Source organism: Suncus etruscus, chromosome 2 (assembly GCF_024139225.1).
Source record: "Suncus etruscus isolate mSunEtr1 chromosome 2, mSunEtr1.pri.cur, whole genome shotgun sequence".
Classification (NCBI taxonomy): domain Eukaryota; kingdom Metazoa; phylum Chordata; class Mammalia; order Eulipotyphla; family Soricidae; genus Suncus; species Suncus etruscus.
Genome location: NC_064849.1, coordinates 69,501,172 through 69,515,008, shown reverse-complemented (window position 1 = coordinate 69,515,008; position 13,837 = coordinate 69,501,172). Strand labels below are relative to the sequence as shown.

General features: G+C 43.3%; 1 protein-coding gene and 1 non-coding gene across 2 annotated transcripts in view; both read right to left on the bottom strand.

Moving 5' to 3' along the window:
* Positions 1–12,648, bottom strand: part of TEP1 (telomerase associated protein 1) — a 46,058-nt gene extending 33,410 nt beyond the window's left edge. Inside the window, exons 1-9 of the mRNA XM_049768727.1 lie at positions 12,419–12,648; positions 8,312–8,806; positions 6,155–6,334; positions 5,603–5,716; positions 4,518–4,679; positions 3,456–3,617; positions 3,095–3,169; positions 1,783–1,907; positions 1,009–1,166 (exon numbers count right to left, since the gene is read on the bottom strand). Coding sequence (XP_049624684.1) covers positions 1,009–1,166; positions 1,783–1,907; positions 3,095–3,169; positions 3,456–3,617; positions 4,518–4,679; positions 5,603–5,716; positions 6,155–6,334; positions 8,312–8,779 — 1,444 coding nt within the window. The 5' untranslated portion in view covers positions 8,780–8,806; positions 12,419–12,648. The remainder of the gene's footprint in view (positions 1–1,008; positions 1,167–1,782; positions 1,908–3,094; positions 3,170–3,455; positions 3,618–4,517; positions 4,680–5,602; positions 5,717–6,154; positions 6,335–8,311; positions 8,807–12,418) is intronic.
* On the bottom strand, positions 9,230–9,365 carry LOC126002995 (U4 spliceosomal RNA). The gene has a single exon (XR_007493552.1). It is a non-coding gene; the product is annotated as a U4 spliceosomal RNA (small nuclear RNA).
* Positions 12,649–13,837: the final 1,189 nt, after the last annotated feature.

Genomic DNA, 13,837 nt, shown 5'->3' with positions numbered 1-13,837 from the left:
GGGGGCATAGTGATTGTACAGCAGGGAAGGTGTTTGCCTTGCATGCGGATAACCCAGGTTTGATCCCCAACATCCCATATCATCCACTGAGCAGCACCAAGAGTAATTTCTTTTTTTTGTTTTATTTTGTTTTGTTTGGGGGCCACACCCAGCAGTGCTCACAGGTTACTCCTGGCTCTGCGCTCAGAAACAAGGCAAAAGCCTTACCACTGTGCTATCCCTCCAGCACCAACCCCAGAGTAATTTCTGAGTACAAAGCCAAAGGTAACCCCTGAGCACCACCAGATGTGGCCCAAAAACAAACAAACAAAAAACTTTGTTGCCATACCCTGTGCTGCTCAGGACTTATTCCTGGCTCTGTTTTCAGAGATGGGAGTGTTCAAGGGATCTTATATGGTGCCAGGGATCAAACCTAGGTTGGCTATACACAAAGGAAGTAATTTACTCACTGCACTATCACTCTAGACCCATGAAATTTGTTTCCAATCAACATGAAAAATTATTTAAAACATCTCTATACTAAATATGGGTTCCTGTAGAGATTCCACCATGCCAGATGCCAATTTTCCCTTTTTGGGTTCTACTTTTTTTTTTTTTTACTAACATAAGATCACTTAACAACAACTAGAACAATGACCTACCTATATTGTCAATGCTACCAGAACTGACACCACTAACCACTTTGCTCTGGTCATTGGCAGGTCTTATAAACCTAATCATTTATAGCATCTTGTATGCAGCTAACCCATGTTCAAGTTCCATAATCATGTATAGTTCCTTAAGCACACCAAGAGTGATCCCTGAGTACAGAACAAGGACTAAGCCGTGGGCATTACCGAGTCTGGACCCAAAATAAAACAAAATAAAAAATTCCAATTATTTGTGGGATACAACTACCAGAGAAGAGAATAGCTCCATCATGCTGTGAAAACATTCTAATCAGGCTCTAAAATGCAGAAACAGAAATAGGAAAAGAAGGAAGAAGCATGAATATCAGAGTTAAACTACCAATGAGATCTTCCCAAACAGAAGCTTTGTTCCCCTTCGAGCTCAGCTCTCGCTCCCAGGTCTCCGGCCGAGGGAGTTTCATCCTTTTCCCAGCTTTGCTGGAATCCCATGGTCCTGGGAGGCGACTCCGAGAAAAGGCCTGTAGGTTTTTAGGATATCTAGAAGAGGAAGAATTTACTATTTTAGAATCACTGAAGGAAACTTAAAAGAGGCAACTACTGTCAAAGCCAGTGGGCATTTTGCAGCTAGATGTGTCCATACTAATGCTTCTGAGATCAGAAGAATCGGGGTCATGAGCATTAGAAGTCATAGGTTTGGGGTTCAGAAAGGTTGCTTAATTAATGTGTTTAGTAAAGACTTTATTTGCAGGAACAGGGGTTTCAGTCTCTGGCATTATTGGGAGTAATTCTCAGTAGAGCTGGAAATATTCCCCAAGCTCTGCTGAGAGTGTCTCCTCCAAAAAAGAAGGAAAGAGGGGCCAGAGCAATAGCACAGCAGTAGGAGCCAGTTCAATCCCCAGCATCCCATATGGTCCCCTGAGCCTGTCAGGAGCAATTTCTGAGCACAGAGCCAGGAGTAACCCGAGTGCTGCCGGTGTGAAACCCCCCCACCCCACCCCCGGCAAATAAAAGAAGAACAGTAAGGAGAAGGAAGCAGAGAAGGAGGAGGAGGAAGGAAGAGAAAACAGAGGAGGAGGAGAAGAAAAAGAAGGAGAAGAAAAAGGAGAAGGAGGAGGAGGAGACACTTGGAAATTATATTCAGGATACAACTTACTTGTAGCCCAACAAAGCCTGGACATGCTGGACAGGCTCCCGAATATGCAGTCGCTGTACTAACTTCTTCAGGGTGAACCTTGACTCAGCATTTTTCTTTGGTTCTGCATTGTAGGATGCCTCAAACTGTGGAAACATCACCAGGACCACAGTTCAACTTATTCATCATTATGGTCACTATTCACAGAAAGAAAAACCTAAGACCAATCTTTCCTTATGTGGTAACCGGCCCACAATATGAAGCTCACCACCAGAGTGTTGAATGCTGTTAGGGAAATTACTACACTAACAACTAGCATGACAAAGTTAATAAATGAGAGAAGTAGAATGTCTGTCTCAAATACAGGCAGGGGTGGGGAGGAAGGAGAGAAGGGGCATCAGTGGTGAGCATGTTGCACTGGTGAAGGGGGGTGTTCTGTTTATGACTGGAACCCAACTACAATCATGCTTGTAATTATGGTGCTTAAATAAAGATTTTATAATAAAAGAAAACCAACGGAAGTGGCCAAATGAGATATGTTTCCATTGTAAATATTACTTTTCCTAATACTCTATTCTAAGATGGTGGTGGTGGCACAGTCCCTATATTGCTTGAAATATCTTCCAAAAAATTAACTGTTTTGTTTTGGTTTGGGGGTAGCATCCAGAGATGCACAGGGGTTACTCTTAGTTCTTCATTCAGGAATTACTAATGGTGATGTTTGGGGAATCATACAGGACGCTAGAGATCCAACCTGGGTTGGCTGTATGTAAGGCAAATGTTCTATCCACTGTATTATCACTCTGGCTCTGAAGTATTTTTAATACTTCCATTTGCATTTTTCTATAACAAGCAATATAAAATTAATTATTTTGTACCTACTTTATATAAAGCATCTGAAGGCTTGTTCTTCAAGCCTGTGTTCTTCCTTGAACATGTATCTCACTTGCTTGTCTCTATCTCTCTGATTTTCTCACTCTAGAGAAACCCATATTGTCTCTTAAACACATTTCTCCTCTATTTTTTCTCCTCTCAATTTTTAAGTACTTTTCAATAAAAACAATCTTGATTTGCCAAATTAAAATAACAGTGATAATAGTAATAATAATCCAAAGTAAAGCAAAATGGTGAATGACAGGGAAATAAGGAAATAAGCTTTCCTAGTACATTCAAAATCTGAATCTCTCATCTGATCTGTGAATCTCCAAGCATGAAACCGACTTTGTGCCTACCATACTGATTATAAGTATTTCTAAACCAGATTAATTTCAACTTCTAAATATTAGTTAGAAAAATAATTCATGCACATAAAGAAGTCCAGCCAACCACTCACCTTTATCTGTGCATTCTTAAATTGCTGAATGATCTTTGGCAAAAAGCGTCGCCTCCCAGAAAACTTATTCTTCATCTTTTGTAAGAACAGAAGAAGCAATTTCAAAATGGAGAATGGAGATTGGCCTTGGGGAGACCCATTTTAATAACCCTGAAATAGCATTTCTATCTAAAGGAAGCTTACATTTCCCTCTTTGCCCCCAGCCCAACTTTCCCAGGCCTCTCTGCATTCCCTTTTCTCTGGAGGTAGAAAAATGTCATAGGCTTAGTGTGGGGTGGGTCCCCTGGAAGTAGCATGTCCCCTTGTCACTCCCTTTCTAGAGATAAAGCCATGGATGACCAAATTCAATGCTATCACTGACTGGAGGGCGGGGGGGCCGACGAGGTCTATTCTTGGCCCGATGCTTCCGAGGATTGTACTTAGCCAACTGGTACTCATCAAACTGGGCAAATTTTTCTGTCATAGCAGCACGCAAGCAGGCAGGCAGTGGAGCCAATTTATTCTCCCATCCTTTTGCCAGGATCTGTCAGAGAAAGAAGCATCCAAAAAACCCTCAGAAATAAAAACAAGGGTCCCAAGAGATAATTCATCTGTCTGGAGAGTATATTTTGCATGGGAGGAAGCTTGGGACTACTCCCTGATACATTATGGTCCCTAAGCATCACTAAATACTGCCTGATGTGGCCCACAAATAAAAAATTAAATTAAAAAGAAAAAAAATAAGGGGCTAGATAGACAGTCCAGGAGTACTTGCCTTGCATCCTGCTTACTCTCGGAAAAGTTAAATAACCCAGAGATAGCCAGGGGTCACTCCTGAGTACAGAGCCAGGAATAATTCCTGAGAATAGTACTATGGCCCAAAAACACAAATAAATAAATAAATACATTAATAAAATTAAGTAAAGATAAGACCACATGAGAATACAATATTAGGAACAAGTTCCTTGCCTTTAAAATGAATGATAAGCCATGTGGAGCAGTAAGAAAACTGTTTGTTTACTTGTTTATTTTAGGGATTTTAAGACCAGACCCAGAGGTGCCTATTCCTGTGTTTTTGTTTAAGGAAACATATGCAGCAGTCTGGGTCAAACTAGGGCCTCCAGGTTTGACTAGGGGTCAAACAAGGCAAGTGCCTTAACATCTATCTATACTATCTCTCTGACGTAGTGATTCTCACTTTTTCATTGTAAATACCAAGTCCAAAATAACCACAAATTTTATCAAATTGTTGCCTATACTAGACCTTGTCAAATATATTGTCCCAATTGGGCAAGCGAGCTGATGAATGAAGAAGTCATTCGATCTAATCCCCAAAGCTGAGGTAAACAGAGCAGTCAAAAGATCTGAGCATTTTTTCCAAGGAGATGCAGTGAAGAAAGAGGGAATCAACGGAGGTACAAAGAGAGAGAAGTGAGTTGCATACCTGATAGAATTCAGCTACATGGACCCAGTCAGAAGGCAGCTGGACAATAGCACTGAAATAGCGTCGCAGGTAAGGGCGGCAGACGGGCAAAAAGGCAGCAATGGCCAACAGTTTGTTGGCCATGTCCCGAATGTTCAGTTGCTGCCTAACATACAAAGATGCCTAGGGGTGGAAACATTGCTTACATTGTTATATTGCTTAAATAATAAATAACTAAATACTTGCTTAATTCATATACATCTATAAGAATCCTGAGCCCATTAGAGTGACTATAAGATATGAAGTCCCTGCCTTTTGATCTTACAGTCTCTGTACCCAGTAATTGAACCTACATCCTCCCTTGTATCATCTCTTCTTCCTATTCTACTGATCACTTCCCAAGTCATACTTTCCCTCTTTGGAAGACCTCCCACCTCAACATCAAAAACTGACCCAGAATCCAAAATGCTAATTAAATCTTCCATCTTCCAAAGTCTCAAAGAAAACATGTTTCCCCATTTATTTCCTTCTAAACATTCAACATGTACTATCTCTTTGTATTTGTATAATATTTGGAAGAGTTTTACCTCACTAAAAATACCATAAGTTCCTTACAAGATAGATCTAATTATTTTGGGGTTTATTTTTTGGCGTTTTGTTTGTTTGGGGGCCACACCCAGCAGTTCTCAGGGGGTTACTCCTGGCTCTGAACTCAGAAATCACTCCTGACAGGCTCAGGGGATCTAAGGGATGCCGGAAATCAAACCCGGGTTCATCCCTGGTAGCCGTGCAAGGTATATGCCCTACTGTTGTGCTATCGCTCAGGTCCCATAGATCTAATTCTTATTATATCTGCTGGAAAGGCTTTCTATATCTAGCTAATACTGTGTACCTGCTTTAAAAAAATTCTAGTAACCCCTTACCCAGTAATATCATCAGTACCACCACTACTCCTCACAAACTTCAGGACTTAAGCTTCAGCTTTCTTCTTATGCAAAATTACTCCCCCTCCCCATATGAGGCTTGTCACATTCTACTCACAACACACACACACACATTTGTCACTTCCCAGCTTCCACTCATATCCCTCCTTCACACCACGATACCTTGAGGATAAATTCGGGCTCTAAAGGGGCCAGTTCACGACAGACTTCAGAAAGGTTGTACATATCTTTGATATTTGAGACCAAAGCAGAGCACAAGTAGTTTATTAACATCATCTGTGAAAGGAGATAGAAGTGGTCAGGGAACAAAGAGTTCATAAGGACCAGCACTCAAAACTAAGGACAAAAGAGGAGGAGCCCCACTCAGAAAGATTTTTGTATGTTTTGTTTTGGGGCCACACCCAAGCTTACTCCTGACTCAGTGGTCAGGGATCACTTCTGCAGGAATCATATGGGGTGCTAGAAATTAAACCTAGACCTGCTATGTGCAAAACAAGTGCCCTACCTACTATACTATCTCTTTGGGCCCTCAAAAAAATTTTTTTCCTGAGAGGTGAGAACTGGGGCCAGGAAGAGAACTAAGAGCTAAGTGATCTATCTTCCCTCCCCTTCCAGCCCAGTGATGGAGCTGGGTGAACCTTGGACCACATTCCTTTTACCCTTATCTATCTTCCTTTCCACCCCACCATCCTCTCCCCAACTCTGACATGTCACCTTTTTCTCTTGAAGAATATGGTCAGTGGACTCAGGACAATGCTCTCCGGAGCTGAGCTGCAGGGCCAGTACCTCTACCTCTTTCTCCTCACCCAAGCTCAGGCTGTAACAAGGCATTTGAACCTCTACCCGTTCTTCCTTCTTTGTTTTTTTCTCTTCTTCTGAAGAGGAATTAGGATCCTAAGACAGAACAATTATGAGTCACAATGTAAACCCACAGACCCATGAATACACACCCAGATATGAAGGTGGCTTCAGAGAAAAGACAAGTTCATAACTATCTTTGAGCACCTTGAAGCAGGAGAGGACTCAATAGGCACTTCTCCAAAGATGGTGAAGGCTTTGCATGTAGGAGACCCAAGTTTCATCCTCAGCACCGCATGATCTCTCAAGCACCACCAGGAACAATCTCCAAGCAGCCCAAGAGTAGCCCCTGAGCATCACTAAGTATAATCCCTCCAAAATTTTTATCTATAAAAAGATAAATCTATATATCTATACTTTTTAGCACTAAAGTCACCTCCCTTATATCCTCACTGCCTGCCCTATTTGATGGCGAGATTTTTTGGGGGGGGAACCACACCCGGTGACTCAAGGGTTACTTCTGGCTATACGCTCAGAAAACGCTACTGGCTTGAGGGACCAAACGGGATACCAGGGGATGGAACCACAGTCCATCCTAGGTCAGTCATGTGCAAGGCAAATGCCCTACCGCTGTGCCACCGCTCCGGCCCCAAAATAGCGAGATTTTTTTCATTGTCACACAAAACCTCTCTCTCTCTTAAGACTTCCGGACATTTATTCAGCTGTGTTAGGACCATTTCACTGGCTGCAAGACTTTATTGATGTCAGAGCCAGGAGCCTGGAGCCCCTCACAATACCTCTTGGATGAGGCTTTTAAAATACTTTTGGGACCAAAGCAGGTAGGATATTTGCCTTCCACATAGCCAACCTAGCTTAGATCCCTGACACTCCATATCATCCCTCAAGCACCACCAGAAATAAATACTAAGTGGAGAACCAGGAATTTCTGAGCACTACTAGGTATGGGCCAAAAATTATTTTTAAAAAAAAAAAGATACTTAAAAGTCAAGAAAAAGTGCAGAGTACTAGCATGATAAATGTTCCCTGCAACTTTAGCTGCTTAAATTGAGCCTAATTATAGTAACTTTATGAGTAATCCTATAGTAGTCCCATATTTTATTATTTGATTTGAGTTTCAGGGTCATACCCTAAAATAGTATTGGGTACTAGGCAGAACTGAGGAATGATGAAAGGGTTCCTGAATACAAGGCAGGCACTATAAACCTTTGAGCTCTCCTCAAGTCCTCCCTGATTACATCTCAAAAGCAAAGAAACAAATGTTTCCAAAAGACTACAAGTCCTAAAACTTTTATAGAGGTTAAGAGTTTTGCCTGAGGGGCCAGAGCAATAGTACAGCAGGTAGGGCGTTTGCCTTGCACAAGGCCAACCTAGGTCAATTCTCAGCATTCCATATGGTCCTCATGCCCTTTCAGAAGTGATACCTGAGCTCAGAGTCAGAGTAACCATGCATCACTGGGTGTGGGGTGTGGCCTCCCCTCCCAAACACACACACACACACACACACACACACACACACACACACACACACACACACAAATTTGGCCTGAAATTGAATGGCTTATAAGTGGCAGATACATGTAGGGTTTGGATATTTTTCCCTTGGTCTAAAGTCAAGTGCTTAGGGAAGGAATGTGTGTTTGTTTTCAACTAATACTTGCCTCTATACTAAATGTGTTTATTTTGGTGTGTATAATTGTATGTGCATTTATACCTGCATATACAGAGAGGTGAATCCTAGAAAAGCAATGCATCTCGTGCCTCACGTAAGACCTCAAAAACACTGAAGTGATGTGACTACTCCAGTTGCATATTGGCTCTATTCCTGAGCTGAGGCTTTCTAAAGACAGGGCTTGTTTTGCCTTATAATCCACATCCTCTGAGCTTAATCTGTAATAAGAACACTGAAAAATGATGAAGATATTCCTGGGGGAAGGGCAGCTCAGGAAGGCTCTAAGCAGAGAAGATATAAAATAAGAGAATGGAGGGAAGCAAAGACACTGAAATCTAGAGACATGAACATCCAACAAAACAGCAGGGGCCAGAACATATTACCAAAGCAGTTTCCAGCGCACTCTCTGTGACAGAGACGGACGCAAAGGTGCTAGGGCAGATCAGCCGGTCTAGTCTCTCAGAGAAGCACTGAGCTCTTGGAAGATCAGGGAGCTGACACTTGCTGATGTATCGCCTGCACAGATCACTTTGTAGCAAGGGAGATTTCTGGAGACACTGGAGCAGAGGGCCGACAGACATGGTGCTCTTTAGATCAGGAAGTGTGGCCAGGGAGCGGTTCTCACATGAGAGGATGTCTGAATGGACAAATGTATGCCCATGAAGCTTCATGGTCCTCAGCTCAGGAAGTGTGGATAGGCAGTGGTTCTCCAAGGAGAGGATGTTCGGGTGACCAGACATATGCCCGTTAGATTTCTCCATGATACCCAGTTTACCAAGTGTGGGAAGGCAGCGATTCTCCAAAGAGAGAATGTCCGAGGGGGCAAACACATGCCCATGCCCTTTCTCCATGACTGGTACCAGCCAACCTCAAAATATCTAGAAGGAAAAAAAGATAGGTGATAAGCTCTTTCTATACAGATCATATTTTTCCATAGTCCTCCTGGAGTGTTGGTAAACTTTAGGCAAAGAATAGTCAAAACAGTCTTTTTCTAGGACTGGGTTTATCCAGGAGAGAGCAGGAGAGGAGGTGGGAAAAGGTAAGGCAAGAAGGGCAAGAGCGGGAAAGGGTTGTTTCTGGGTTTTGTTTGTTGTGGTACAAGAAATTTTTAAAAGCAGAAAAAATAAATAAATAAATAAATAAATAAATGCAAAGACTCAAGAGGTCCAGGCCAGAGTGGTGGCGCAAGCAGTAGGGTGTTTGCCTTGCACAGACAGGTTAACCTAGGACAAACTGCGGCTTGATCCCCCAGAGTCCCATATGGTCTCCCAAGCCAGGAGTGATTTCTTTTTTTTTTCCCAGTCTCCGTAGACTGGAATTACCAATGCAGAATATATTTCAAGTCGTCACGGCGGGGTACTGGGAAAAGTTTTCAATTAGCAATAATCACACCTCGGATAAACCTCATTGGCTACGATACTGCCACTGCGCAAAGCTCAGGAGCGATTTTTGAATGCATAGACTGAAGTAACCCCTGAGCATCACCAGGTGTGGCCCAAAAGCAATAAATATAAATAAATAAATAAATAAATAAATAAATAAATAAATAAAAGCAAAGACTTGAGAAAAGTGACATGTTTTGTCAGAAGAAGATAAAGGAAGGTCCGGAGCAGTGGCGCTAAAGGTAAGGTGTCTGCCTTGCAAGCGCTAGCCTAGGACGGACCACGGTTCGATCCCCCGCATCCCATATGGTCCCCCAAGCCAGGAGCGATTTCTGAGCGCATAGCTAGGAGTAACCCCTGAGCATCACTGGGTGTGCCCCCCCCAAACAAAGAAGATAAAGGAGCTCCAACCTAGTAGAACATAACACTTAAAATCTGCACTCAGATTCCTAACTCCAGAGAAACACAGGTTTTGGGGATTGCTTTTGCTTTTTGTTTTGTTTGTTTTGGTTTGCTTTTGGGACTACAATGTTCAGGCTCTGTAGGCAGGGCTTGGGAACCACATGGAATGTCTAGGATCAAACCCAGGTTAGCTGCATGCAAGGCAAGCACCCTACCTGCTATACTATCTATCGCTCCAACCTGGAGAAATAGACGTTTTGACCAAGCTGCCTTTTTGACCTCTTTGCTTCACTCTTCAGCCAACTAACTGGGTTTATTTTCCCACTAGTTCCCTTCTCTGCTCTCTTAGGTAACCAACAGAAGTCTTATTACTATAAGAACAAATAGATACGGGGCTGGCGAGGTGGCAATTTCTGAGCACTTAGCCAGGAGTAACCCCTGAGCATCAAATGGATGTGGCCCAAAAAAAAAAAAAAAAGCACAGAGAGATACAATACTTTAATCTTTAAATACTTAACAATACTTAAATAAATACTTAAAAATACTTAAATAATAATTAAATCTCCATATGCAAGAGACAGAAATGTTGAAGAGTTTCAGGGTTTGAATGGGTTCAGAACAGACTTCACCAAGGTGTGCCATTTTGGCATGTAGATAATTTTGAGTGAAGGGAATAAAACTCAAGAAGAAAAATTTTACACGTCTCTTAACTACTTGAAAGAAGTTAAATAGGGGACATTGTCCATAATGAGAGTTATTATCAAAAATAAATGTTTATGACCCATCTTTATGGCAGAGTAAACACTGAATTATCAAACATCTGATTTTCTTCTCATCCTGTGAATTCTTCTCCCTTTTTGAAGCCCAAATCCCTTTCACGACAGCATATAAACTTTTTTTTCCCTTACTTTATGAGTTCCCCTATAAAAAAAAAGTAATGTTTTCTTTCTTGTTAATCTGTGTGCATTTAATTATTAAACCAGTTTAATAACCTGAAAGGTGGGGCTGGAGGAACAGTACAGCATTTAATGTAAGTAGTTAAACCCAGTTCCATCCCCAGTAGTGCATAGTGCCCAGTCATCACTGGGTGCAACCCTGCCGCCCCCAAGCTCTAATACTATAGAACACCCCCTTAAAAAATCCTGAAGTGGGCCAAAGCAATAGCACAGTGGTAGGATGTTTGTTTGCCTTGCACGCTGCCGATCTAGGATGGACCTTGGTTCGATCCCTTGGTTCAATCCCAGTGTCCCAGATGGTCCCCTGAGCTAGGAGCAATTTCTGAGCGCATAGCCAGGAGTAACCCCTGAGTGTCACAGGGTGTGGCCCAAAAAGAAAAATTAAGTCCTGAAGGGAAAAGAAAAAAATTTGCATGTCACAACAGAAAGGAATTTAGATATCTCCCTAGATATCAGATAAACAAATTAGATCAGAAATTATGGCCTCTCTGATCCATACATGTCCTTCCTGTTATGTATTATATGAGCCCCCAGAGGAAAAGATGGGGAATCTCAGAATTAATTTAAGTTTTCTTTTTAAATTGCAAGGGCCAGAAAGATAGTTCAATGGTCTGAGCACGTGCTTTGCAAGCAAGAAGCTGAGGATTGATCATCAGTACTGCATAACACGTCCACCCCAACATTCATCAGGGAGTAGCCACTAATCATCTTTGGGTGCAATGACTGATCCCAAAACAAACCAAAAAACCCAAAAAGTAAAATAATAATAATAATAATAATAATAATAATAATAATAATAATGAAGAAGAAGAAGGAAGACGGAAGAAAGAAGGAGGAGGAGGAGAAGGAGAAGGAGGAGAAGAAGAAGAAGAAGAAGAAGAAGAAGAAGAAGGAGGAGGAGGAGGAGGAGGAGGAGGAGGAGGAGGAAGACGAAGAAAGAAGACAAAGGAAGAAGAAGAAGAAGAAGAAGAGAAGAAGAAGAAGAAGAAGAAGAAGAAGAAGAAGAGAAGAAGAAGAAGAAGAAGAAGAAAAGAAGAAGAAGAAAAGAAGAAGAAAGAAGAAGAAGAAGAAGAAGAAGAAGAAGAAGAAGAAGAAGAAGAAGAAGAAGAAGAAGAAGAAGAAGAAGAAGAAGAAGAAGAAGAAGAAGAAGAAGAAGAAGAAGAAGAAGAAGAAGAAGAAGAAGAAGAAGAAGAAGAAGAAGAAGAAGAAGAAGTCGTCAGTGGAGCAGGTAGCACAATAGGTAGAGCATTTGGATCTCTAGAATCCCCTAAGGTACCCTGAGCCTGCCAGAGGTAATTTCTGGTTGCAGAGCCAGGAATAACTTCCTGAGCACCAAGGGTGTGTCCCAAACCCTCCCATCCCCAATGAAATCAGCAATAATTTTATTTTACACCTGGAGTTCATAAAGAGAAATTCAGCTGCCCTTGACAAGTGAAAAGCCAAAGTCCTTTCTATCTATCATCTCCAGTTCTAGCCTTCAGAGATCATCCCCGCTAGAGGCAGTTTTATAGGTAAAGACAAATATATGTCTATGCCAGGCCACTATGCAGAAGGAATATAGTAATGGCAGTCGTAGAGTTTGATTGGCAGGCACATAACTTTTTTCTGGCCACACCCTGCGGCACTCTGGGGTCACCCCTGCGCTCTGCGCTCAGAAATCACGCCTGGCAGGCTCGGGGGACCGATCATATGGGGTGCTGCTGTGCAATCGCTCCCACCCAGGACCATGACTTTAGACAGTGTTGCGCACTTCTGTCCAGGGGTCTCTCCTCACTTTCAATGAATGGATCCTGAGATGTTCATTCGGCCCAGTCCAAGTTGGCCACGGGAGATCCCGGAGTTTCCCCCAAACGCAGAGTGCGCTGCCAGGAGCGCGGAGGGGAGTGACTTGGCGGCCCTCGAGCGGGGTACCCGACCCTCCAGGCGCCCCTCGGATCCCCGCCGCCTCGCCTGCCCCCTCGCTTTCCTCGTCCCCCTCTCGGAAGTCTCGGGTCCCCCGCTGCGTCCGGCCGGCTCCCGGCGCCTCCCAGCAGGCCCGCGCGCACCCTGGGCCCGGCCCGGCCCGGCTGGCTCCTACCTGGTCGCGCGCGCCCCTCAGCCGCTCCCTCGGCGGAGAAGGAGGCTGCGCCCTGCGAGGCCTCGGGAAACCGGAGCCACGCGGCCCCGCCCCGTCGGGGGAGAGCCGGAGGAACCCGAGGCCTGCTGGCGGGCGGGCGGAGCTGCGCGCGGGGCGGAGACGCGCGGGGCTGGGAGCGGCCGCTGGGCAGAGAGCCCTTGGGCGCTACCTGAGCTGCGACACACCGGCCCGCAAAAGGCCCGTCGTGCACTTCTTTTCTTTTCCTTTCCTTTGCCCTTCCCTTTCTTTTATCTTTCGTTTCCTTCCCTTTTTCCTTCCCTTTTCTTTTCCTTCACTTCCCTTCCTTTTTCCCTTCCCTTTCTTTTTCTTTCTCTTTTCCTTTCCTTTCTACTTTCACTTTCCTTTTTCCTTTCCTTCCCTTCTTTCCTTTTCTTCTCTTTTTCCTTTCCTTTTTCCTTTCTCTTTCCTTTCACTTTCCTTTTTCCTTTCTTTCTCTTTCCTTTCCCTTCCCTTCCCTTTCCCTTTTCATTTTCTTTGCTCCTTCCCTTCCCTTCCCTTCCCTTCCCTTCCCTTCCCTTCCCTTCCCTTCCCATTTCTTTCTCTTCCCCCTTTCCTTTCCTTTATCCTTTCCTTTTCATTTTCCTTTCCCCTTTCCTTTCCTTCCCTTTTCTTTCCCTTCTCTTCCCTTTTCTTTTCTTTCCCTTTTCTTTTCTTCTTTTTTCCCTTCCTTTTCTTTTTCTTTCTTTTCCTCCCCTTTCATTTTCCTTTCCTTTTTTCTTTCTCCTTTCCTTTTTTCTTTCCTTTCCTTTTCTTTTCCCTTGCCTTTCCTCTTTTGTTTTCATTCCCTACCCTTTCCCTTTTCTTCTCCACTCCCTTATTCTTTCCCTCTCCTTTTTTTCCCCTGATTCCACTGTTGATGTCCTGCTTTAAATTAGTAATCTCTTCTCATTTTATCCTTTTTTAGGAAGAATCCAGCTATGCTCAGGGTTTCCACTAGACTCTGTGTTCAGATATATCACTCCTGATGGTGCTCTGGGGACCATATTCAGTACTAGGGATCAAACTCAGTTGGCAGTATGCAAGGCAAGTGCC